General features: G+C 43.9%; 1 protein-coding gene across 3 annotated transcripts in view; it reads right to left on the bottom strand.

Moving 5' to 3' along the window:
• LOC126512344 (beta-galactosidase-1-like protein 2) overlaps positions 1-22,314 on the bottom strand; it is a 51,213-nt gene extending 28,899 nt beyond the window's left edge. For 2 of the 3 annotated variants that reach the window (XR_007595017.1, XM_050160075.1), the window contains exons 1-2: positions 22,179-22,314; positions 400-597 (exon numbers count right to left, since the gene is read on the bottom strand). Coding sequence is in view for 2 of the 3 variants with exons in the window: in XM_050160075.1 (XP_050016032.1) it covers positions 400-597; positions 22,179-22,285 (305 nt within the window). In the remaining variant the exon portion in view is untranslated. Of the gene's footprint in view, positions 1-399; positions 598-11,985; positions 12,144-22,178 lie in introns of those variants that run through there. The other variant, XM_050160076.1, reaches the window with a different exon arrangement.
• Positions 22,315-26,689: the final 4,375 nt, after the last annotated feature.

The raw sequence follows: 26,689 nt of genomic DNA, 5'->3' as shown, positions 1-26,689 counted from the left end.
TGCACGGAGGCTCCAGGAGAAACTAGATTTGTAGACAGCTTGGCCATGACTGCAGGTGAGCCTTCAGAACTGTGAAAAAGCAAGTTTATTTATTCAAACCACAAGATGAGAAAACCAATCACCTCCCATATCTAAGCTCCTCTCTCTCCTCTCTCTCTCCTCTCTCTCTCTCTCTCTCTCTCTCTCTCTCTCTCTCTCTCTCTCTCTCTCTCTCTCTCTCTCTCTCTCTCGTACTATATGGTTGCATCTCCTCTACTTTATCTGTAGGGAGTTCTAAAGAGCTTGCAAACCTAAGCAGGCAGCTTGGGCTAACTTCCTCTCATGGCTTTCCTCCTGCAAGCACCAGGGGCCCCAACTTGGTAGCCAAGCTTGGTGGAGAGATGGGGAGGCGGCACTTACGTGGTAAGGGTATTCAAGCCACAGGCTTTCATTTTGAGCAGGCGGTCCCTCCAGTATTCCCTGGGCACACGGAAATAGTGTATGGATCCCCCAAAAATCTGAAAGGTGGAGTCCTCCAGCATGAAGTCTGGGCCTTTTGTTCGAAGTCCCAGGCGCCGATGCTGGAGCCATAGAGGAAGCAGAGTGCTCCAGTTCAACCTGAAAAATCAAAGGCCCTCATGTAGCCTTGAGGTTTCCACAGCAGTGAGCATGGGTACAGAGATACAAATTGCATCCTTCTGTCCTTCACAAGTCCTCTGCTTTCTCTTTCGCCTGCTCCCAGGGTGGCCAGGCAAAGCTCCCACCTTCCCACTTAGCCAAACCTTGGCAGGTGACTTTCTTCAGCACTACTTCCTGGGCTGGGCCCCACTGCAGGGGAAGTGCAAGCTGATGCTGCAACCAGGAACAAGACAGACACAATGTTCAACATGAAGACACGTAGGCTAAAGGGAGAGAGGATGAGGAAGGGTCAAGCTATGTGGGGAATTATTCTCTAGTGTCACAGACAAGAACAGCTGCAGCTCACAGGCTTCTACTATTGCCGGTTGTTCTAAGCCATCAGACTAAACATTAAAGCAACGGCTACCAAAACAGTACCTCAGAGCCCCCTCATGGTCACAGCCACCAACTTTGGGGTTCAGATACCTAGAAAGAGGCATTGGGATTAAATGGCATCCATTCCCTGAGCATATATGAAGTTATTACCTTCTGATAATCTACCATCAACAAGGGATAGCACAGAATGGCAGGGGCCTGTCCTTGAAGGCTAGGAAGCAGCTACAGTCCATGAAAAAGCTCCTATGGATGTCTCAATGGTTGGCTGGCCAATGGGAGCCCTCAACTTGTTCCCCGTGACTTACACAACTAGAAGTCTCTCTCTTTATCTAGGCTCTTAAAGGTCACTAGAAAAAGAACTGGTTTAGGAAAGTTGGAGACAGAAAATAAGAACATAAAAGTATTTGGTGCAAAAACCATTTTTAGCTGACCTTTCTTCATTATAGATCCTACAACAATAGGAAATATTACCAGGCAGACTCCTCTGCATAAAAAAATCACCTTTTTTATTTCATAGTGCCAGGAACTATGGCCCTGAGGCCCCAGAATAGGCAGTTTACTAAGAGTACAGACACTACATAGGCATCACGGCCTACTTGGGGATTCTCCGGGACAATTCATGGACAATAAAAATTACTTTTGGTCTGTGACTTCTGGCTTCCGACACCCTCAGTTTCCAAACCTTCCAGTAGCCATGTCTGAGGAGCAGCAGGTGGCAGTTGAGCTCTAGGAGACTGGCTCACCAGGGGGCAAAGCACTGATGGGCAAGTCTCAGACAGGCAAGGATCTGAGGGCTTCAGCTCCAGAATGTTTCCTGCTACTGTTATGCCTTTACATTTGCCGCTGCCACTTTTCTGTGGTATCTAGCATGGTGTGAATGGGGGTGGGGGGGATACACACTGCCTTTATTGTAGTGTGATTATCTCATGGAAATACCCTGCTCTACTGGCCATTTTTACCTGTGGGTTAGCATGAAGATTTCCTCTTATGTTGTACTGTTTAACCAAAGCAATGATTTTATTCAATAATAGTATCAGCTTAAACAGAATTTTGATGATTGAGGATTTTTAATAATATAGTAAGTGATTGTGATAGAGGTTAGTTTAATAAGAAAATTAATATAGGTAAAAACAGGATACGGCGTTGTCCCCACCCCTGTAAAGCAGGAGCTGCAGAGGATAGAAAATAATAACAAGGAAGTGTCACACAGCTAGACTGTGGCTTAGGTTAATGATTAAGAACAACAACTGTGTCCCAGAAACTAAGTTAGCTCAAGTTCTTTTAATTTTAATGTTGGGAGATGTGTTCATGGGTTTCAGTATGCATCGTAGCTAAAACAAAGATTTAAATAATGACTTAAGGTTAGATTAAGATTTTTTGGTAATGGTTTTGAAGTAGAAAATCTTGGGGAACAATTTAAAGTTTAGGCACATAGTTGAATAAGGGACTCAGAGGTCAAGAAACAAGAACAAAGCCTGGTTATTATTAGTTGATGTATCATTTTTGCTAGGATGGGTTGGTGATCAAAGATGATGATGAATTCCTTGTGCCCATTTCTGCCCTCAGCTTCCTGATATAAAAAACTGTTGGTGAGTGGGTATTCACCCTGAGGATTTACAGTAGAGCTGACTGGTTGTTTTTCATATATAAAAGTTTAGAATCATGATTCTTTTGAGATTTTTTATAAGATTACCTTCTAAGATAAATAATAAAGTGATTTATCCTTTCCTTTTAACCACAAAACACAGTTTGCCAGCAAAAGAACTGACTGAGAAAAATACCTTGCTTGCTTACACTCTGTTAATCTATAACAAGTTGCTCGGATATGAATGTATGTGGGTTCCTGGGAATAATTTGTTTCTCACGTATGATGCATAAGATGTTTAATCATGGAAGGGAAATGAGAAACATGCACTTTTTCTCTTGTATTCCTTGCGATCATTCAATTGAAAAGTATAATGTAACCACACTATCATTTTTATACTGCTTGAAAGATTTTGCTGGGGTATATAAGCTGTAAGTGAAAAATTAAGGGCAGAAGGGATATATTTAGGAAGAGGTAAGAAAAGAAATAAGGAAATGAAAAGATGGCAGAGAGGCCCTAAAGATGTATTTGTATATTTTCCCTTTCTCACCAGCCCCAGAGAATTGGATTTTGCCCCCCTCACCAGCCCCAGAGAATTGGATTTTGCCCCCCTCACCAGCCCCAGAAAATTAAGCTTTACTTCCTCAGAGAGAAAAGTCAAGTTGAGCAATTAGTTCATGGGCTCAGTGGATCCCCTCAATCCCTGTGCTGCTGAAGGCTGGTCCTCACGGCAGCTGTACAAACCCATACAGGATTCCATTTCTGTTTAGTCATCTTGGACAACCTGTGACCTAATCTCCCTCTGTCTCTCTGGAAGAAAGCTTCATGGTCCCGCCAATGACTGGCAAATGACGTCTGAAGATTTGTTCACCTTCTTGCGAGGATGAAAACAAACTAGCATCTAGATGCGAGTCCCCTGGAAGTATGCTCGCCCTAAACTCATAGCTCTAGCTCTTTGGGTGAGTTTCTTCTGTGGAATGGGGATGATGCCTGTCAGAAAGGCCACTGAGAGGGTCAGGTAAAAATAAAATGCCCTGTGGAATGCAATGAATGTGTCTTCCTATTGTTTAGAAGCAAAACTCATGTGAGTGAACTTACACGGCACAAAGAAGAGTCTGGGTACATTTAATGACATTAATATGAAATAACCTCATGGCTGCCATTACCCTATTTTAGTAAATACTCTTAATGCTAAACTTTGTGTCGGGCTATCTTATTACACTGCCAAAACTTTTGCACCAAAAGTTCTATACAGTGAGAGCCTACCCACCTATCCAATTCCTCTGCCAGCAGGTAATTCACTCCAGCCAAGAGCCAAACCCTCACACACTGCCACATCCACCTTGCATATAAGGATGGCTGCTTTGGAGCACAGGTAAGCAGTTACTGTGGAGACTGTGTGGCTCACACTACTGAGAACAGTTAATACCTGACCCTTGCCAGGAAACCCTGACATCTCTATCCTCCTTGAGGAGCTGTAGGTTATTCAAATGCTGCCCTGAGGTTCCCATGCCTCCTGGCAGCAGGATCTCAGCAGGATCTTTCTTGGGCTGTAGGCTCTGGGCAGTTCAAGCTGTTTTGCACCTGTGCATCTCCCTTGGTTTGAGGACATGTCCTCTGAAGAATGCACTCTGCTTCAGTTGACTGCTCACCTACCCCAACACACACACACACACACACACACACACACACACACCTGCTAGACTTGCCAGGCTACTATGAGTAATGACTGGAAAGATAGATTATTTTCTTTGTCTTTAAATGTCTTAAAAGAGGAACACAATGACAGTCTGGTTATGAAAATATACATACACACACAATCTCATTATTTTTAAAGGTATTTATAATACAGTTAGTGATCTTTCTATCAGGTAGCAATCTTTGTTCTCTGGACAGAAGTTGAAAAAAAATCTCTAAATATTGGCCAAAGTTCGCATCATTCATTCCAATTTGTTACTTTCCTTAGTGAGAACCTATTAATGTCTGTTTATAGGAGCAAGGGAGTCCTCATTCTGCTAAGCACAGAAACGGGCAGGGGCTGGAGGCAGGATCTGGGACTCTCATTCCTTGCAAATAACACACACTCTTCCCTGCCCTAGTTGTGACCAATGCAGGCTGGTTTCTCCAAGTGTGGTCTGCAGACAGAAGAGTTTGTCCATCTGAAGCTTGTTGGAAATGTGGAAATCTGAGGCCTACTGAACCAAAACCTACACTTTAACCAGATTCCCAAGGTTAAATACAAGTGTCGCACCCCTCTGTACTTTCTCCTTGAACAACACTCTTGACCAACAAATGAATCAAGGAAAGGAATCAGAAAATGTTTTGAAAAGGAAAATAAAGGCACAACACAGAAAATATACAGTTCCATTCCAAATTTTCTTGAACTCCAAACTCCCCTGAGCCAATTAATGACATAACGTCTTCACTGCAGTGTGTAGCAAGCAGATGGTTTGTCGTGCCCCACCACCCTGTGATACATCTTTTCCTTTTCTTCTCTGCTGACAGTTTCAAACTTCTAGTTGTTCAGGACCAGATACTGGAGTTCTCCTTGACGCCTCTTTCTCTTCCTATTTCTTTGCCTTTGTATGCCCTATCATTTTCTAGATTAAAAAAATAAAAACGCTTGTCAAGAGATAGGAAATGAACCCTGCAAGCAAGCACACAGCTAACTGTTATCAAATTTCGAATTCCGGAAAGTGCAATTTTTTTTCTGGAAATTTTCTGTTAGCATACTAAACAAAACATCAATACGTCAAAAAAAGGAATGAATTCAGCGAGATAACAACATTGGTCAATGCTGGGCTTCTCCAGAGAGTTCGCTGTGAGAAAAATGTAGTGACGCAAGTGAGATCTCTGTGCACCAAACTGCAGGACCAAGCTCCTTGCAAAGAGCTGTTCACACTAATCACGACCATTAATACTAATGATCACCATATTAAAAATTACCCCATAATTTCCTGAGTAATTAACTCGACAATATTAGAATACAGGAAATGCCAACTGTGTGGTTCTGACTGGCTAGTTTAAAGATCAGAGGCGCTTCACTCCTAAGTTAGGCTTGTCACCAAGGAGCTAGCCAGACCTTGGGGAACCCGGTGTGCTTTGCTGTATTCCTTAGTGAGCAGTTCACGCATGGTCGCATTCTCTCTGAGGAAAACGGAGGCACCTGCCTTCTTTGGGGCTAGACGCTTATAGCACTGCGTTCTTCTAGAACCTCTGTTGCTCCTGTATCGTGACTTCATTTTAAGGAAGGAATTTGGCCAGAAGGGCTCTGTCAGGCTCTGCTTAGTTAGGTTCTGTTCTTCCATCTAGAAGAAAGGGTAGCAATGCTCACAGTCTAGATAAGGGGCCTGGACAAAGACGCGTGTGTGGTATGGTGTGTATATGAGAGCGTGCACCGTGTGTGTAGTGTGTTTGCATGTGTGTGCGTGTATTTAGCGTGTTTGGGTGTGTGTGCATGTGTGTGTGCGTGTGTGTGTGTGTATTCCTAACAGGACCTCATCAAACTCATCCCACTAATGGCGAGCAAAACACACAGTATTCACTGTAGCTTTGTAAGCTACAGACACAGAAACAGGCAGTGGTGAAACATGAAGAAAGCCCTGTGAGGATGCGGGATGAAAGGTGAAGCTTCCTGATACTTTGCCACTAATAACTAAAGTGGGTCATGAAGACAGAGGGTACGGAACAGGTTCCAGCAGGAAGCATGTCCCTGAACGTAAGATGTGCTGTTGTGTGGCTATGTTCAGAAAAGGGCAGAGGAGCAGGTCAGAGGTTACCACCGCTTTCACTCTGAAAGGGCCCATGAATGGATTTTCAACTCTCAAAGGAGATCTTGTAGGATGCTGGTATGGAGAGGGGGAGGGGGAGACCAGATCCTGCTACCACTTCCTTGAACAATATATGCAGATCAGCCTGATTTCAGAGTGCCTCTCACCATGCCAGAGGATCATCTGTAAATCCTACAAACACTGATCAGCAATAGGCTTTCAGTGGGGTTAGGAAGCTTCATTAGAGACACAGCCACCTCCTGCAAGCATCTGTTCACCACAGTCTGGCCAGACAGACCTAGATGGCCCGGGATCCCCAGAAGTCGATGCAACACAGACATCACCAGGAGCAGCTGAGCTTGAGATGAGAGGCAAAGGCCAGGCAACACATTCACTGTAGTAAGCTGGGCACTTGCAGGCTGTCTAGAACCTGCAGATGCCCAGGGTTGCTTACTTTGGTAATAAACATAACATGTTGTCTGAGATAAGAGCCTACAGGGTCAATTTCCAGATGCACTGTGAGCTTTCTAGGGCCCCTGGACCAGAGATGCAACTGAAATCGGTTCACGGCATCGTACTAGCAGAGAAACCAAGAGAATACCCACAACCTCATTCACTCCAGTGGCCAAGCCAGAGACCACAATTTTACATGGCAGGTACATTAAAATGCCCAAAGACCTCACTGTATACACAGAGAAATTTTCTCCCAACAGCTCCCATACGGCTCGGCTTATTGAATAAAGGCCTTTTAGTTGAGACCAAATGCTATGGACTCTCATCAAACACAACCGACCTAACATCCTTCCCCTAATGCCACCCAACTCCACTCCCAAGCACAGGAATCTGAACTTCCAAACCCCAAAACCAGAATGTGCTTTCCACAGAGACACAAGGCACTATTGCAAGCCCAGTATGTCTACCTTTCCCTTTGAAAGAAACTAGCCTGCTTCCCAGACTAAATACATCTGAGTACTTGGCCCCAAGACAGTATTGTGCTTCAGAGGGCAGCATCTTCTGAATACTGTAGGAAATATATACATGAAGAAGCATGAATTAGACCAATACCTTGAGACCCAGCAATGAAATAACAGAGATCCTTTCAGTAATTCATCACCTAACAAAAGTCAAAACTATAAGGGTCTTCTGTGATACTAAACTTTTATTGTGACCAAAAAAAAAATTACCATCAACAGCCTCATAAATCAACAGATTAGTTCATCTCAGCCTAAAAGAGAAAACTCTGATAACGCAAAAAGATGAAAGATTCTTGATTGTTAATAATAAGCCTATAGAAGTGTTCGAGGCGGTATAAACAGAATAACCTTCTGATATAGGAAACAGTGCAGCTACATTAAGTGCATCAAAATCTAGTTCTGGGGATTATGTCACTAAGGTATATAGTGAACACAATAATTTTTATAAAACCTCAGGAATCTATATGGTCCTATACACAAATTAAAAAGAATATTCTCCCTTGGCCTGGGGTATTTAGCTCAAAATATACTTTACATGGCCCAGGAAAAATGGAGTATGTTGTATTGGAAGAATGTCCTGAGATTTAAAATTAATATCTGTTATGGTCAGCAATTCTGCTTACAGAAATCCATCCATTGTATATTCATTGCAGCTGTTTATTTCAGTAGCTAAAAGACTAAAAACAATCAATGCCCATCAACTGAGGAATGCTTAAATAAATTATGTACCTAATGGACAAGTGGGGAAACAGTACAGCTATTGTCTCGTGGACGCATACAACACATCTACAAGAATCTATCATCAGCAACTCTGGTGGAAAAGGAAGCGAGGATGCAGGAGTTTCTTTTCACTAATTCTCCCTTTATCCTCTGGATGTTCATTTACCACCTACTCACAAATTAAACACTTAAAACCAAATTTTTCCTTGAAATGGGAAACACCCAGTATCGTGCTAAGTGTCACCAAAGGACCCATGAATACCAACTGAGTATCCCCTGGGCAAAGAGCAATTTGAAAGTGTCTACTTCCTTACCATGAGCCTTGAAAACCATCCCTGCCCTTTTATCCCAGGAACAGTCCTGCACAAGGGGAACTCTCTTTTCAATGTGGGCTTTAATACCCAGAGCATTAGATTAAAGCAAACTATGGAACTGGATGGAGTAGAAAACATCCGTATACCAAAAGGACTTGGCCCTTGCTGGGGTGACTAGTTAGGAGGGTAGAACAGTCATTTTAGCAAAGATTAGTGGCAAGTATTTTCTTTGCTACTTATTTGAGTAAGGTAGGAAGAATCCTCCCGACCCTTGTCGAACACCTGGCCCCAATGCAATGTCGTTCTTTGTTCCCATCAAAAGTGTCAAAGTTCTAAGAGAACTTCAGTCTCCTTTAGAGACTGGCTAATGCGGTTCCATAAAAATCTCAGTGCCAACCCCATTCTGCCTGCACAAACTAACTCAAGTATCTTACCTCTCCTGCACTATGAGCTTCTTCCCAGGAAGCTTTGCTTCACCACCTGTACAGTGACTACCTGCCCAGAGACACTTCCCAGATTCTAAAAACTTTACTACCACTAAAAGATGAAAGGGACAGCCCTCTAAGAGTTGGGACACTCCAGGGCCTATGACTCAGGCCTCAGAGTGGAGTCCTAAAGTACATAAAGCTCATAAAATCAGTAGCTTCGCAGGAGAGAGACGCAGTTTGTCCACAGGTTACCTTTGGAAAGCATGTTAATCTAATGTGTGTGTGTGTGTGTTTAAATACAGCCATCATATAGATAAGTTATCCACTTTTAGCAAGAAAGAGTTTCAGAGGGAAACAGCAGGGCCTAGAAGCCAGAGACTGGTGGTACAGGAACAGCGGCTGACAAAGGGCTGAGAGAAGAAATACACACACCTAGAAACATGAGACTGAAAAACTTAATGTGGCTCTCTCTCTCTCCCCCTCCCTCCCTCCTTCCCTCCTTTCCTCCCTCCAGTTTGGACAGATAAAAATCTCAAGTCTGAGCTATGCAGAGCTGACTGAATTATTGCTCAGCGAAGCATTTATATTGTGGGGAAAAGGCCATACAAAGACCATGCCCTGATCATATCAAATAGGCATTCTTGTGTGGCTTTAGGTGGAAGGACAGAAAAGAAAAGAGGGCAACCAGTTCAACAACATGGTTCACACTGATAACACAGGCTGCCATTCTCAAGTGGAAAGAAGCCACACGAAAGGATCATACACACCTTAGATAATATACAGAGTCACAGAAAACCCCCAGTGGATACTGGGTACTACACAGGAAGAAGAGGGAGAAAAGGTGACAGCAAGGTACAAAAGGATTCAGGGAGGAGAAAAATAGCTACTTCCACTACTTTTAATTGTGGTGGTATTGTCCCATGTTAGCTATATCAAAGCTGATTGATAAACTATGCACACTTCATTGTACAACAATTACACTTCTATGCATAAATATAGCTTTAATAAAAACAAAAAAGATTGAATGAAATCTTCCCCCCAAATCATATTTTTAGTCCTCCTATGTCTTAAATGTGACATAATCAAACAACTATAACTATGAACCAATCCAAGGAAAAGCCCAACACCTTACTCCAGGAAACCTCCAAATACCTGCTCTCGGGGTCCTGGAAAAGGGCTGGTGCTGACTGTTGGGCTCCAGAGCACTGTGAGCAGAGTAGCCAGTCTCCATGTGACCTATATTCCACTGGCCACACCAACATTCCTCAACAACAGCTGCGAGGGAGAGGCACCCACCTACCTGCTCAGTTAATGACCTGGTCAAAGCTGGGGTAAGCCAGGAAGAGAGAGCCAGTTTGTTTTCCTTTGGCCCCAGAGCTATTTAAGTAACTCATAGGCACCGGTGTCCCACACAAATTTGCCAGAAGGAGCTGGGCAGAATGCACGTGGGAATGATACAGTCCAAATGATGCCAAGGACACTTGTACTCCCAAGGGATCCCAGAAGATCCCAGGGGATCCTGAGGTCTGAGCCTCTCTAGGCTTCCTCACCTGCTGAAAAGGAAGGCTTCATGAAGCAACTTAGCATTTCAACCCGTTTCCCAGGCTTGAGTCACCGCTATGCTTTCTTGGCTGCTATTCCTGACCCATTCCACAGCCCCAGCGTGATTCCTGCCATGGCTACCTTGCCTGGGTGGGAATCAGTTACTCACCTATGAGAAGGTCAGGCTTCTTCACAGCCCACTCACTTCCCTGACACCTCAGCAGGTGACAAACACCCTTCCTCCTTCCCACATGTTTTCCCTAGGACTATTAGAAAATGCTACCTGACCAGCTCCATCCCTTCCAGAGTTGCCCTCACAGTGACCTACCTCAGTCACTTGCAGGGACAGGTGTACCTGGGATCAAAAACAAGCAAACACTTCTCTGGGGCCCCACCTCCACGGACTCCCTGCTCTAGGAAGGAGCTCCTGTTGCCTCAGCCCTGAGTGATTCCTCAGGAGTTGCATCAACCTTGCTCCTGGGGAAAGCTGACAGAAGCCATGACTTCAAAGAAAAGGCAGTTAGAACCGATAAGAAAGGGAAAGGGTTCAGAAAAACTAAAAGAATGAAATGACTTAGAAATTCCTTGGGCCCCAAGATGAAAAAAAAAAGATCCATTTTCTTCTCCCAAGCAATATAATGTCATAATGTCATCCTCTCTGAAACATTGAAAAGAGTGAATGTGAAGTTTCCAAGTGTGTTCTCATGGCAGCAAAAAAGCATAGATCTTCATCTAAAAAGGGGGGGGTCCCTATCTTCCAGAGGAAGTTCACGGAAGTGAGGAAAGGGAATGAAAAGGGAACCAAAGCCAAAACTGAGGGTGCCCACCACCTCCAGTTCCCAGGGCTGGGCCTCCGACTCAAGTCAACTGCTTAAACATTCCGCTTTGCTGTTGTGCTTCCCAGCAACGCTGGAGATTTTGAATATGTAAAGTGCCAGGCATGGACCTGGAAGAGCAGAAGGACTGTAGGCTCCTATTAATAGATATGTTTTGGAAAACTTCTGGAGTGGATCACCAGAAAACTTGTTCCTGCGCAGTGGGGAAACCATTCTTCCAATGAACACCACCGACTGCTGCACGCAGCAGTTTATAAAGCGAATGGGGAGCGTACAAAAAGGGAAGGGAGAAAGTGGAGACGCGTACTTACAAACTAGTGCAAATAAATCGGGGCTGAGTGTCTAGGAGAGACCCACGGTCAGAGTCCTTAGGACTCTAAGTCCGCTTTAGCCATGGGCCACAAGCACTGACTGCAGAATAGAGACTTCCAGCTTGGAAGGACTTGTGAGTGAGAGAAAAGCAGAGGGGACTACAAGAAGCAGTGATGGGAGCGTCTGAGGAGGGATGTGAAGGCCAGCCAGTTCTGCCGATCCTTCCACAGAACTAGACGTGTCTATGAACAGCAGAGACCGGCACCAAGTGTGGAGCACTAGAAAACACAATGCACTGACCCCTAGGGACTGATAGGGCAGTGCCTGCCTAGTGTTACCCAGAGGCAAGGTGTGAGTGACTGAGGGCTCAAAGGGACTCCGGGCTGCTGGAGCGCTCTAAGGAAAGAAAGGATTAGGGTCGCGGTTTCCCAGGCTTGTGGCAGACTCGAACCTGAGACTTTGGGCTGGGACCAGAGGAGTCCCGTAGGTGCTGGGCGGGGCTCTCTCTCACCTGCGGAGCACCAGGAAGCTCAAGAACAGCAGCAGCACGAGTCCGAGTGTGCGGCCCGGCCTCCGCCGCAGACTCCACTTGGGCATCTCGCGAACGCTGCGGGCAGACACCCGGGTTCCCCACTCCAGCGACACTCAGCGGCCCGCCAAAGCCACGGTCCGGTGGGGCGGGGCCGCACACGGGTCACCCCGGCAACCGTGCTACGGTCAGCCCAACCCGCTGGCACCCATTGGCTGAGGCGTGAGGCCCCGCCTCCCCGCCTGGGCCTTGCGCAGACAAGGTTCCCCCCCCCTCCCAGGCCAAAGGCGAAACAAGGCAGGGGCGGGGCGGGGCTGGGCGGGGAAGGGGCGGGGCAGGGGAGGGACAGGGCAGGGCAGGGAGGGGCCGAGCAGGGAGGGGCGGGCGAGGGAGGAGGAGGCTGGGTGGTCTCAGTTCTCCTCCAACCCTGTCCGGGTGCCAGAGTTCCCTGATTCCCAGTTTAGGCAGGAAATTACCATCTACCCAGGTCGTCCCGCCTCCCACTCTGCACTTAAATGCAGAGTCTTTTCCTGCATATGAAATGCCAACAGGTGCTGAACTATTGGACCTGTGTTACTGCTTCTTCAAATACTCAAACTCTGGGAAAAGTCACTCCCTACAGCATTACATAATGAAACAAGAATTAAGTGTGCCTGGTCAGAAGTGCAAAGAAAAAAAGGTCTCTTAAAACAACTCGAAGTTTGAAAAATAAAAATGATTTTGAAGTAAAAACTCGTGTTAAAAGTCAGGGCACTGTAGAATTTAAGACATTTGGTGGCTGAGTGTAGTTCAAGTTTCACTAGCACTAAGGGGAAGAACAACCTATTCTGCTTGTGGTTCCACACACACATAACTAAAAAAATAATAATTATTTTAGGAAAAGCTGAATATAGCTTCCCTGACAAGGAATTCCAATGACATTATCTAATATTTGGTGGCATTTATGCCTCAGTGTAGCAAAAAGGGAGGGGCGTGAAAGAAACACATCCTGATTCTGAGACCCAAGCTAGTGAGAGAAATGCTTTAGCCCAGAACCCAGAACCAAAGAAATACACCCTGACCCTGAAACCAGTGCCGAAGAAACACACTTTGACCCTAGAACCAGAAAGAAATATGCCCTGGCCCCAAACCTAAAGCCAAAAGCTTAAAAAGGCCAGTGAGAAAAGTACAGTGTGGCTCTGAAATCAGCTGTCTCTGACCCTGACCATCTAAACTAACCAATCCCTGAGCAGGGAAAGCTAACAATCCCTCTTCTCCCTGGGAAAACCCTGTGTCTAAGAAGCCCTATATGTAAGCCCCATGCCTGTTCCGTTTGGGGCTGCTCTTCTTCTACCCTGGCAGAGGCAGCCACTCTCCTGGATTCTTCCCTCCCAATAAATCTCTTGAGCTCCTTTGCCAGAGCGGAGGTGGAGCTGAGCAGGACTGTTAACACTTTCACTTGGGGATTCTTCTGCTAGCAGCGCCCGGGAAGCTGGAAACAGAGGAGCAGAGTGCAACAGGGCTGTAACACTTTTGCTGGGGAAGCCTTCCCCTAGCAGGGCAGAGTTGCTACAGGCCGGAACCCCGAGCCACCCTGTAACAACTTCCCTGCACTGGGGAACCCCTCTCCTGCCAGGGCGGTGCTGCCACTTGGGGGAAACCTTTCCCTGGAGCGGGGCTGGAAGTTGCTACATGTACTGTGACCTGTGCTATCCCCTGGCTCCCGACTGCCAGACTGGCTTCCACCCAGGCTGTAACACTCAGTATTCCCTGGCTCCCAACCGAGAGGATTCCCTATCCATCGGAGCAGTGACACACTCGGCAAAAGGCAGGTTTTCAGAGTGGGTTTATAGAGAATCTCTATAGCTGCAGTCTGAATCGTGTGAAACTGATAAGTACAAAGAGAAATTCCCACTCCAAGAATAAAGATAAAAAGTTTGCTTTGCCTCCTCTCTAAAAGGATCCTTCCTATCATTACATGGTCAAAGTATCAGAGGTTGGCCCAGATATCACTCTGCTCATGGGAGCCTTGTCCAGTTATGGAGACAAGTGTCAGGACTCGTAAGAAAAGGAATTAAGATTATGGGGGAATTTCTGGAAATAAGTTAGGACCAGTTCAATCACAGACAAAAAAAGGAAATAGGAAATCCTAAAGTGAAAATTTTAGCCCTGGAAAAAGAACTAAGCTGAGAGGCAGATGAGCCCTCCAGGTTCCAAATGCTGTGGTTGTGGTGCTGGAAGGAGCCATTACATACCTAAAGAACGCCCGGAACCATGTCTGCTTTATAGTCCAAAACTATCATCCCCAAGCTCAGCCTTTGGAAGGCTGAGTGACCATGATCTAGCACAACACCATCATATTCACTTAAAAATAGCCAAAAAGGGCAGGGAAGGCTCATGAGGCCTCAACCCACACAAAGAACTACAGGCAACTAAGGAATGCAGAGAGTGTGAGAAATAATATTCTCCAGGGAAGAGAACACAAATTTGTTATCTAATACAAAACAGTAGGGCCTGAAAACATATGCATGCAAGAATGTTTTATACAGAGCCGGGCGTTGGTGGCGCACGCCTTTAATCCTAGCACTCGGGAGGCAGAGGCAGGGGATCTCTGTGAGTTCGAGACCAGCCTGGTCTACAGAGCTAGTTCCAGGACAGGCTCCAAAGCCACAGAGAAACCCTGTCTCGAAAAATCAAAAAAAAAAAAAAAAAAAGAATGTTTTATACACTATTCATGATATAGACTGAACAGACTTTATTTATGTAGTGTGTGTGTGTGTGTGTGTGTGTGAACAACAATGAAAAAAAGAGACCCTGAATTTGAAAGAGAACAAGGAGGGGTATATGGGAGGGTTTAGAGTGAGAAAAAGGAAGCGGGAAATAATGCAATTATATTATTTAAATAGAAATAAACAGCAAATGTTTAGTGAGCACTTGTTAAATGCTGAGCACTTTCAGATTCTTTCAGGCACTTTGGATACATCAGAGGACACAACAGGCAACCATTCCTTCCCTTTAAAACTCATTATTCTGGCTGGGAAAGAAAACTGACAAAAATCAACATAGCAAAACAATACACTGTAGAATATGTTCAAAGGCAATAAACACCAAAACAAACTAAAAGTAGACAAGAGCAGAGAGTTAGGTTGTCCTGTAGGGGGCTGCAGAGAACAAAGACTCCCTAAAAATGTTAACTGAGCAAAGGTCTGGAGGTAAAATAGCTCAGGAAAGGCTGCCCAAGGGAAGAAAACAACCAGTGAGTGCATGGGCACTGAGGCGGGACCAGAACCAGGCGTTCCAGTTCAAGGAAAGCCAGGGATGCCAGTGAGAAAGGAAAAGGGTGGCGTCGAAGGCGGCAAATGAGGGCAGACAAAGGCAGAATCCAGGCCGTGTGGGACCTAAAAGTGGAGCCTTGGACCCTACGTGAAGTGGTAGTGACTTCCGGCTTCGGACATGAAATTGATGATGGTGTAGGAAGATCGTTCTGGCTGTTGTGTTTAAGAACCTCAGGAGCAGGAAAGACTAAGGGAAAATAGATGATTTGGCATCTTGCTGTAATCCGCGTATTACTCAGCCTTCTGATACTATCACAAAGCATCTTAGATAAATAATTTATAAGACTGAACTCCAGTTCACTGGAGAAGCCACATCTATATTCAGAAGCCATAGACTATGAAGTCCATGACCGAGCAGAACTGTGTGGATGTGGTGATATGGGAAGTTACACATGAGGAGCCAAAGCTATCTTGGATTATGTTTCACCGGCCATGCTTATCCTGCCTATCTGACCTAACACCCTGTGACATCTATAAAGTGCCGTGAAGCTTGTACTTGTCTGGTCTCCATTAACTCCGAAGCTAAGAATGCAATAGTATCTGAGTCCTATAGATTTGTAAGGTTCGTTATAGTCCACCTACCTGATGACACACGCGATAGAACCGTAACTAATACCGACATCCAAATGATATTATCATGAGAACTGATGTTGGCTCGCAAGGGGCAGATAGCAATGGAGGTGATGAGACATGCAGGACTTCTGGATATATTTGGAATGTTAAGTGGGTTTCTACAGTCCATTGTGTGTGGAGTGGGACATAAAGAGGAATGAGTGATGCTAATAGACTAAACTTGAGAATACTGTAGGAATTGGAGTTGTCATTGCTTGAGACAGGAAAGCTATGAGGAGAGTAAATTTACTGGGGGGTTTCAGGCTTGTGCTTAGGGAGTTTGAACTGTGTGGGAGACATCCAAGGGGTGCTAAATATAAATACAAGTATAGTATTACATAGAGAAGCCTGATGTTGAGAAAGAGTCTGGGAGGAAGGTACCAATTACGTGTTTTATGGAATACTTTGAATGAGATCACCAATGAACTCAGCATGACAGATGAAGGGGACCAAGTACAAACTCTGGTACATCTAACAAGGAAAGAGGAGGAACTCATTGGGACAGAAGCAGCAGCACCTGGGGGGGGCGGGAATAGAAGTCAGAACGTGGTGTGTCCTGAAAGTCACAAGAACAAAGTCCCCAGGCAGAGGCGGTGTGGAGTGTGGTAATGCAGCTGCCGAGAGTGGACCAATGTGTGTAATGCATCAGATATTGGTGCCCTGAGCCAGACCTATATTCACCTGAGATACACAGTGTGTTCAAGGGCAGCACCGGAAGTTCAAAATAAAAACATGTTAAGAATCCAGTGACCCAATATACTGGTAGAGCATTTGCCTAGAAAAGCCCTAAGGTTGATCCTCAGTGCCGGGTGCATATAAGAAAGGCGAAATTGAATGAAGAACTTAAGATGCTGGGACAGTCTTGTCAACTTGACAGATTCTAGAACCCCCTAGCAGGTAAGCCTCAGGGACAGATTGAGGGATTTTCCTGATTAGGTTAGTCTCTGTCCACACCAGCGAGGGACTGTCATGATGAGGTTGGAGTGAGAAGCTCCACTGTGGTAGTAGGAGTGGTGAGGCTGCGTCCCCGGCACCCACCCGTCCTAATGGCTAGTTTATGCCCCGAAATAATTACACGGAAACTGTATTCTTTTAAAACACTGCCTGGCCCATTAGTTCCAGCGTCTTATTGGCTAGCTCTTACATATTGACCTAACCCATTTCTAATAATCTGTGTAGCACCACGAGCTGGCTTACCAGGGAAGCTCTTAACCTGCGGCTGTGTTGGGAGTGAGAATCATGGCGACTCCCTGACTCAGCTTCTTTCTCCCAACGTTCTGTTCTGTTTACTCCGCCTATCTAAATTCTACACTATCAGAGGGCCAAGCAGTTTTCTTTATTACTTAACCAATGAAAGCAACAGATAGAAAGATGACCCTCCTCCATCACTCCACCCTAAAAGTAGAAGACACCCTTTTTTGGGTTGGGGTCCTGGACTACATAAGAAAGAGAAAGTTAGCTTTGTGCCAGCATCTCTCTCTTCTTCCTGGCTGCAGATATCATGTGACCCCATATCTCAGGATCCTGCTGCCTTGACTTCACTGCCACGATGGACTATGCCCTCAAACTGAGAGCCAGAACAATTCATTTCTTTTCCAAGTCACTTTTGTCAGAATATTTTAATCACAGCCACAAGAAAATAACCAAGTCAGGTGGCAAACATAGACAACCTCCCTCACCTTTCTGCAAGCTTCCTGGACCTTCTGCCATGCCTGCTGTTGTTCTGCCTGCCTTCCCCGTCATGATGGACTGGATCCCCTCTGGAACCATAAACTAAAGCAAATCCCTTTCTCCTCTAAGTTGCTTTAAGCCCTGGTGTTTTTATCACAGTGAAAGAAAATAACACCGCCGCTGACCTGAGTTTGATCCAGACCCACATGGCAGAAGGAACAAACTAATTCCTGAAAGTTGTCCTCTGACCTAAACACACACACACACACACACACACACACACACACACACACACAGAGAGAGAAAGAAAGAAGGGAAGGAAGAAAGAAAGGAAAATGATAAAAGCCAAACAAAAAGGCCCACATATTTTATTGATGTGGGAGTGATTTCTTATTAATAAAGAAACTGCCTAGGCCCATTTGATAGGCCAACCCTTAGGTGGGTGGAGTAAACAGAACAGGATGCTGGGAAAAAGAAGCTGAGTCGGGAGTCGCCATGATTCTCCCACTCCAGACACACACAGGTTAAGATCTTCTCTGGTAAGCCACCTCATGGGCTACACAGATTATTAGAAATGGGTTAGATTAATATGTAAGAGCTAGCCAATAAGAGGCTACAGATAACAGGCCAGGAAGTGTTTAAAAGAATACAGTTTCCGTGTAATTATTTCGGGCATAAGCTAGCCATGCGGGCGGCCGGGTGCCGGGGACACAGCCTTGCCGCTCTTATCACTACATTTTATGATTACATGAACACAATGTTTTCAGAATAGTTCATCCCAAAGACACAATGAGATGAGTGACTGGCAGGAAGTGCTGGAAAGGGTCAATGATGAGTGACTGCTAAAGACCTAAGGATTTCTTCTTAGTGTTAGGAAAGCATGCTAGAACCAGATGGTGTTTATAATAGTGATGATCAATATTGATGTCATAATTTATAGTCATTATTAACAGAATCTAGAATAACTTACTAGATAAACCCATGAGTTTTAAGGAAATATCTAGATTGGGTTAACTGCTGTGGGAAAACCCACCCTGACTGTGGGTGACACTATCCCATGGGATGCAGTCTTAGGCTGCATAAAAAGAAGACAGCAAACCGAGAACCAGTATATAATCTCTCTCCTTCCCAACTAGGATTCAACTGAGCCAGCCAGCTTATGATTAAATTCAAACTGTGGGGCAAAGCAAACACTTTCTTTCCTGAGTGGCTTTAAACATGCATTTCTCAGAGCAATGAGAAAAAATATAATAAAGTTTATTAAAGAAAGTATTATTTTTAAAGCTTTGTGAACAGATTATACTAAAAAGTGAATTATAATTTTCAAAGGGGTTTATACATCATTAATACCTATGTGTATTGATCATATCACAATTTTAAAATCAGTATAACTTTTTCAATGTAATCATTTCTATTGTCTATTCCCTCATATGAAGCTAGAAAATTGACATATTTCTGACTACATATTTTAGGAAATTGAGTTTTAAATTATTTTTATACATTAATTTTCATCAGCATTAGCAATACTTCCTTATAATTTATGTTTGTCCTTCAAAGGTTCACATACTCGAATCTTGACCTTCAGGTTGTAGCAGTAAGGTAGTCAAATCTTTAGGGATGGGGTGAATAAAAGACTGTTGCTGCCTTCAGAAGGGACTGACCCAGTCCTCAGACAACCCCAGTTATTTTCCTGAATTGAATTGCTACTTCAGCAGTAAACCCAGCTCCTGAACACCTCTTGCTTCTGACTCATGACCTGAACTCCCCTTCTGCCACTGTGCTATCAGACAGTACAGAAGATGTTCATTCCATGTTCTTGAATTTCTAGAACACTGGGACAGAGACGTCTATTCTTTATAAATAACCTAACTCAGGAGTTTTGTTGTAGAGGTAAAAGAAAGTGTATCAGGACACCTCTATACTTAGTAGAGTAGAAATCTATTGTCCCATGCTAATAACTAATCCAACTGGCTTGCTTAGACATTGCGTGGAAGTAGAATCAATGCTGGATTCTACTCTGAGTTCTACCAAGTATGCTACAGTAAAATAGGACCATGGGAGCTGAACCTAATATTTGTTATCACCTTCTGGTGTTTGGAGTCAGGCCACTAATCAGTTTCATAGCTATTGGGATTAAGGTCTTGAGAAGATCAACATCTGTTTACCTATTTGGCTTTGCTGGCTGGGTTTGAAGTTTGAATTCTGGCTTGGAATGCTAACGGAACATGACTTTACAGGAGGGAGCATGTTCACATGTAGAACCACACTGGTGCTGAAGAGGGACAATGTGACTGATTGTCTCTAGGCTGAAGAGCTGAATCTCTTATGTAACAGAATGAAGTGTTTTTGTTTCCCCTGTGCCCTGATTTGATATAGTGTATCAGATTATCCAAACCTCAATGGGGTTTCATCAGTATGCAAATGGACTTGTAACATGGGGATTGTGTATTTTAAACTGCCCAGTGAAAAAATGTATTTATAAGTTTTTTTTCATACAACTTATACTTTGGAGGGGAAACTTTTGAAGAAAAAAAGTGTTGTATTTGATAGGAAAAATGTGACCAGTAAATGATAAAATCAAAGAAACAATCTCTTGCGAGCTGAGATTTGATTACACATGTGAGAGTCCAGTTATTGTGAATTGTGTCCATCTCCATCGCCTGGGCGACTCTCCCAGCGCTTTTACAAAGGATGTCAAACCTAAGACGCTGGCTTCCTGGAGAGCTAGCAGCTGCTAGTGCTTCCTGTTCACCCACAATCTGCTTCTTACTTTAAAAGACCTGAGGACTAGAAAGGGGTCAGCCCGTAAAAGTGGGCACTGCTCTTGCAGAAGACCAGAATTGCAGTTCTGGAACTCATATTGGGTGGCTCAAAGCCTCCTGCAACTACAGCTCCACACACGTTCACTCTTAGAAATCTTGTTAAAGAAAAGACTCTTTGATCAGTGTCATCCTCCTGTATTTCCATGTTTATGGAAACCAAGCAAAAATCTGATGCTCAAAATTAGAATATATAAAGGGAGTGGTTTCTTCCTCTTTTGAACATTTGACATGACTACCTACTACGTTGCTTGAAGCCCTATATATAATAATATATTATTACATATTATATATAATACCACTATAATAATCGAGGTAAGATCATGTAAAGTTAGTGACTGGAATTTGGGCCAGAATATTCTTTATTTGAGAGAATATGTTTGACTTCAAATGGTGTGATTTGGGATTGGTTGGATTCTTAATGGATATATGCTAATCTCACTACTACTTTTTCATTGACAGTAAAAGCTTCCACTACATCCAAATAACCACGAAGTAATAAACTTTAGTGGTCTCAGTGCCAGGTTTTGCCACCACATATGTCAGAACCAAAGCAAATGTCTATTTGACCTTTGATTGGATGTGACCCAAGAGATCACCTTGAAGACAAACAAGGCAAGGAAATACCTACATACATTTATCAGTGGCCTATATTGCCTCCTCCTCCATCACACACACACACACACACACACACACACACACACACACACACCCCACAAAGACCACTCTGCATTGGAAGGCCAGCTTGCTTATCCTCCCCTACGTTAGAGATAATTCTTTTCCTCCCAAATGAGCATGAGGAAGCAGAAGTTAAACTTGTTTTTATTTTGCTCCTTTCTAAAGGCTTATCTGGACAGAGAATAAGAGCCTACTAAAGAATAAACATTTAACTAGATAAACTTCCTTATTAAAGATTTTCAAAACTATAGTCCAAAAACAGAAATTAAATGGATAGTACAAGATAAGTAACAATTTATCTGAGTATTAAGGTTAGCTTTGTATTTTTCTTAGATAATATATATATATTAGCAGTGATCTTAGCAGTGATCAATATCCTGAAGAAACATTCTGGAATGGCTCTAACAATCCATGATTTGTGTTGTACTAGTCATACAGCTCGGGTTTGTTTGTAGTTTGGATATATATAAAAACACTTCTTTATCTTCTCGAACACGATAACCTGTGGGGGAAGAAAACTGGTGATGAGAGCAGTCATCTGGTTGGCACAAGATGAAGACGGCAATGAAACTGTGTACCACAAATAATCAAAGCCCAGAGACCGATATTGGAGTTCAACCTGAAAACCAGAAAAGCAGAGCAGACAAGCTACTAGAGAAGTCTTACCTCTCCCATGGCTGGGTGACCACGGACTAAGCAGAGTAAGCAGAATAAGCAGACGAAGTAGACTAAGCCTCTCTCATCCCATTTTATATCCCCTCTAGGGCTGGGATTAAAGGCATGTGACTGCCCGGTACTGGGATGAAGGGTGTAGGCTCCCACCACCTGGATTTGTTTCTGCATAGATCTTATGTAGCCCAGGAAGACTTTGAACTCACAGAAATCCATCTGCCACTTACTTTCAAATCTTTGAATTAAAGGCGTGTGACACCACTGTCTGACCTCTAGTGGCTTAGCTTTGCCCTTGTTATATTCAAACAAGCTTTATTTATTAAAATATAAATCAAATATCACTATAGAACTGAGACCAAAGGCCCATCTAAAAGTTGATGACACCTTGAGGCAAGGCTGGGTAACTCACCTCATTGTCTTTCGGCCGAAGCCAGGGGCCAGGAAGGTACAGTGTCCTCTGAGGCCCAATGTCCTGATATCTTCTGAGACTGCGTCCATTGATGAACACGAACCCATAATGCCAGTTCTGTAGGAATGGGGGTTTAGGACATGGGAACAGAGAGTGAAACCTAAGACACTGTGGCCTGAGAGCAAGATGAAGGAGTTCAGGGTACCGAGTATGAACAACTTAGAATGGAAAACATCTAGAGCATCTTCCCACTGTCTGAGAATAAGCAGGAAGACAGTGGAGCCAGCCTTCCCTGGAGACGCTGCTGTCTGCTCGTGAACGTTGTGTGCGCTGCATTTAATTTTTTATTTTTTTAAATATTTATTAGTGATGTATACAGTGTATCCCTGTTCACCAGAGGAGGGCACCACATATTATTACAGATGATTGTGAGCCATCATGTGGTTGCTGGGAATTGAACTCAGGACCTCTGGAAGAACAGCTAGTGCTCTTAACCTCTGAGCCATCTCTCCAGCCCTGCGCTGCATTTTAAAAGCAGGGATTTTTATTTCCCAAGTAAGAACAAGGTAAACGGACGAACAGTACTGCTGAGAGTGAGGAAAGATGCATGTTTTTAAATTACATTTTTATGATTCTTCGCTTTATTTGTAAAGATATGAGTATTTTGCCCCAATGTACATATGTGTATTCGAATGCCTTGTTCTAGGTGAGGTCAGAAGAAGGCATCAGACCCCCTGGTACTGGAGATAGAAAGTTGTGAGCTAAGAACTGGGTGCTAAGAACCGAACCCAGAGCCTCTGAAAGAGCAGCCAGTGCTCTTAACTGCTAAGCCGTCATTCCAAGCCCAATATAATCTTTTCTAATCTACTGGCAATACATCACATAGTTACAGGAAGAATATTTAGGACAAGAAAACAAAGAGACAAGGAGACCTCTTGATGACTTTTTTCCACTGGAGAAATCTTGCTCAGGGAGCTGCTGAGAACCTAAATAGAGCCTTTCTTAGCTCGCGAAGGTGGAAAAAAGAATTTTATAGTTACTTTCTTAGCTACGATGAGACACTATGACCAAGGCACCTTATAGAAGAAAGCATTTAAGTGGGGGCTTGCATGCATTTTCAGGAGGTTGGTCCTCAAATAACATGGCTAGGAGTAGACAGCATGCAGCCATGGCGCTGAAGCAGTAGTTCATAGAGAGGGAGCCTGGGCCTGCTGTTAGTTTATGAAACATCAAAGTCCATCCTCAGTGACACATGACACACCTCCCCCCACAAGGCCATATCTTCTCATCTTTCCTCAACACTTCAGCAAACTATGAGTCCATAGGGTCCATTCTCATTCAAACCACCACACCGAGGTCTGTCTCCAGCTATATACAATAAGCCCACCTCCTCAACTACGATGTATCGAACAAAGCGGATTTTCCAGGTCACGGTTTTTGCCAGTGTCTCCATCAGAGCACATATGGGCCACCTGATGCCAGCTTCTCTGTCCAAGTATCTGTCTTTTCTTCATTCCTTCATCACCACAGTCAGATTTCCAGAACAAAGCCACGCAGGTGCCAAAAGAAAAACATTCAGCTAAGAACTGTTCTCTCACTTGGAAGAGCAGGAGAAGGCACAGGCACGCTGCCCGGAAAGAACTTCCAAGTAGATTGCAAAACCATAACAAATACCCCGGGAGGATTTAAATATTTCATGGGTTCCTTGGCTTGGGAAGGGAAAGAGGAGCCTTCCCTGACAGGACAGAAAAAGCAGGGGAAGTTATTCAGCTTTCCTTAAAAGAAAGTATCCCAAGGTGTGCATTCACCAGTCTATCCACAGCAACTATGGACCCACTTTTAGTTCCAAGACAGTGGATGGGATTTCCAAGATGCTGGGAACACGATGGACAATGCCGGATGGGCACTCTAGTCGTCTGGCAAACCTTAAGGGGCCAGTCTCACTTAAGGCCAGCCCGGACAGCTTCACCAGAAAGCTACTTTTATCCATTGTCCTGACTCACATGAGGGCTGCTACTAAAAAAGCGCAAGTTCACCTCTGTGAAATGCTCTAGTACCACCGTCCTGGAAAGTACTAGCTCCAACATACCTGTGGATGTAGCAATGGAACTGCCAATAAATCACACAACCTATCTAGGGCAAGGAATGCTCACCCTTGTTAAGTATAAAGACTTAAATGTGTATTCTCATTCAGGGGTAAGATTTCACCCCTATCAACCAGAATAATAAACATTTCAAAACCTGGAAATCGGGTCTATGTAAGAGTAGCGTGGTGGGTGGAATACGAATGATCCACATAGGCTCCTATATCTGAATGCTTAGTTATCAAGGAGTGGCACTATTTGAGAAACATTATGAGGTGTGGTTTTGCTGGGGAAATGGGCCAATGGGCATGGGTTTGGAGGTTTCAAAGACCCACACCAAACCCAGAGTCATTCCTCTCAATCTCTGTGGATCTAGACGTAGAACTCTCAACTATTTCTCAAGCAACATGTTTTCCTGAGTGCTCCCCACTGTAATGACAATGAACTCAATCTCTGAAACTGTAAGACAGCCCCAATTAAATGCTTTCTATTATAAGAATTGCCATAGAAAAATGACAAAGACTTGCCAGACACTTAGTCCAGTATCATCAAGGTAGGCAGCATGGTGGCAGGCATGGCAGTGCTGGAGAAGTAACTGAGAGCTACATCCTGATCAATACAAGAGAGGTGCTGGTGAGAAAGAGAGAGCGAGACTGAACCCAGTATGGGCTTTTGAAACCTCAAAACCGCCCCCTAGTGAGATGCTTCCTCTAATAAGACTACGTTCCCTAAACCTTTCCAAATAATGCTAGTCAATTATTAAGCATTTAAAATATATGAGCCCATGGGCCCCACTCTTAGTCAAACTTTCACAACCTTATTGAATATGCATACAAGTATAGCCCCTTGTATTTATTATACCAAAGTAAAGAGAACACAGACCAATATACTAGACACAAGATATTTCTTCATTTGGTGGAGGATTGTTTATAGCCATGGCAGTGATAAACATTGTTTCTGAGACATAATAAAGCCCCCTGAGTATTTGCCTTGGAACAAGGAAAGTGGATTTTGGCATACATCTGACAAAACATTTTTGCCCTGGTGGGAGATCATGAACACATGATTTAAAACTCTAAAGAAAGTACACAACAATATGGCCTGGGCCATTTCTGTTCAATAGAGAAGGATAAATTCCTTGTCAAACTAGTGTTCAACAGCCAAATCACTTCAGACCATATTCTGGTTCAGCAATAACAGGTTCATTCTATCACAACTGTCTCTTCTGTTGCCATTCCCACTTTTTCTAAAGTTATTTTTAAAGATAAGAAGACACACACCCTAGCTTTTAGAAATATTCCCCAAAGTAACACAATAAATAACATTGTCAGAGTTGTTCTGGCAATTTCAGTTAGGAAGCCTGTGCATATTTGTATAGTAAAGCATTTTGAAAGAAAGCAGCACATTCACGAGGAACCGCAGTTTAAGATGTATGCTAATAAGTGTGCTCAGTTTAAAGTCATAACCCAATAAGGAAAGATGGTGGGCATGTTCCTAGGCAAGACTTCAAGGTCATGGGACATGTGTTTAAATTTTAAGAAGAACACTTCTGGGCATAATCAACTTATGTCATTAATATGGAAGACACACAAGGATGACTCCAGCTAAGACCCTAAGTAATAGTGAAGAGGGTGCCTGAACTGGCCTTCCCTGTAATCAGATTAATGGCTACCTTAATTGTCATCATAGAACCTTCATCCAGCGACTGATGGAAGCAGATGCAGAGATTCACAGTGAAGCACAGATCTGAGCTTCCAAAGTCTAATTGAAGAGAGGGAGGAGCAATAATATGAGCAAAGGGGTCAACACCAAGATGAGGACACCCACTGGAACAATGGGAGCTCATTGACTCCAGTTTGAAAGCTGGGGAACCAGTGGTAGGATGAAACTAGGCCCTGTGAAAATGGGTGACAGTTGCATGGATGGGGCAGACTGTGGGGCCACTGGCAGTGGGATCAGGATTTATTCTTACTGCTTGAACTGGAATTTTGAAACCCATTTCCTTTGGAGAGATACCTTACTCAGCCTAAATATAGTGTGGAGGGCCTTGGCTCGGCCTCAGAGTGATGCGCCAGACTTCAGAGACTCCCCATGGGAAGTCTTGCCCTCGCTGAGGAGCGAATGGGGAGTAGGTGGAAGGTGGGGAGAGTAGGAAGGCAGGAGAGTGTTGCAGCTGGGATTAGTATGTAAAATAAAATAAGATTGTTTTTTAAATAATTAATTACTTAAATATAAAAAAGATGAAAAACAAAAGTCCTTTAGGCACGTTGAGCTTTTTTTTCCTCAAAAAGACTTATGCCCCTTAAGGACACTTGTTTCCATTAGTTACTAACAAATTTGGCCCTTTTGAGCACCATGCAAAGATGTGCTATTGTTCATTCTAGAAGGGAGCCATGACTGGTTAGGTGTGCTCTATAAAACTATATG

This window comes from Alexandromys fortis, unplaced genomic scaffold (genome assembly GCF_014885135.2).
Source record: "Alexandromys fortis isolate MF-2015 unplaced genomic scaffold, M_Fortis_MF-2015_v1.1 scaffold_108, whole genome shotgun sequence".
NCBI lineage: Eukaryota > Metazoa > Chordata > Mammalia > Rodentia > Cricetidae > Alexandromys > Alexandromys fortis.
This window is presented reverse-complemented; position numbering and strand designations above follow the sequence as displayed.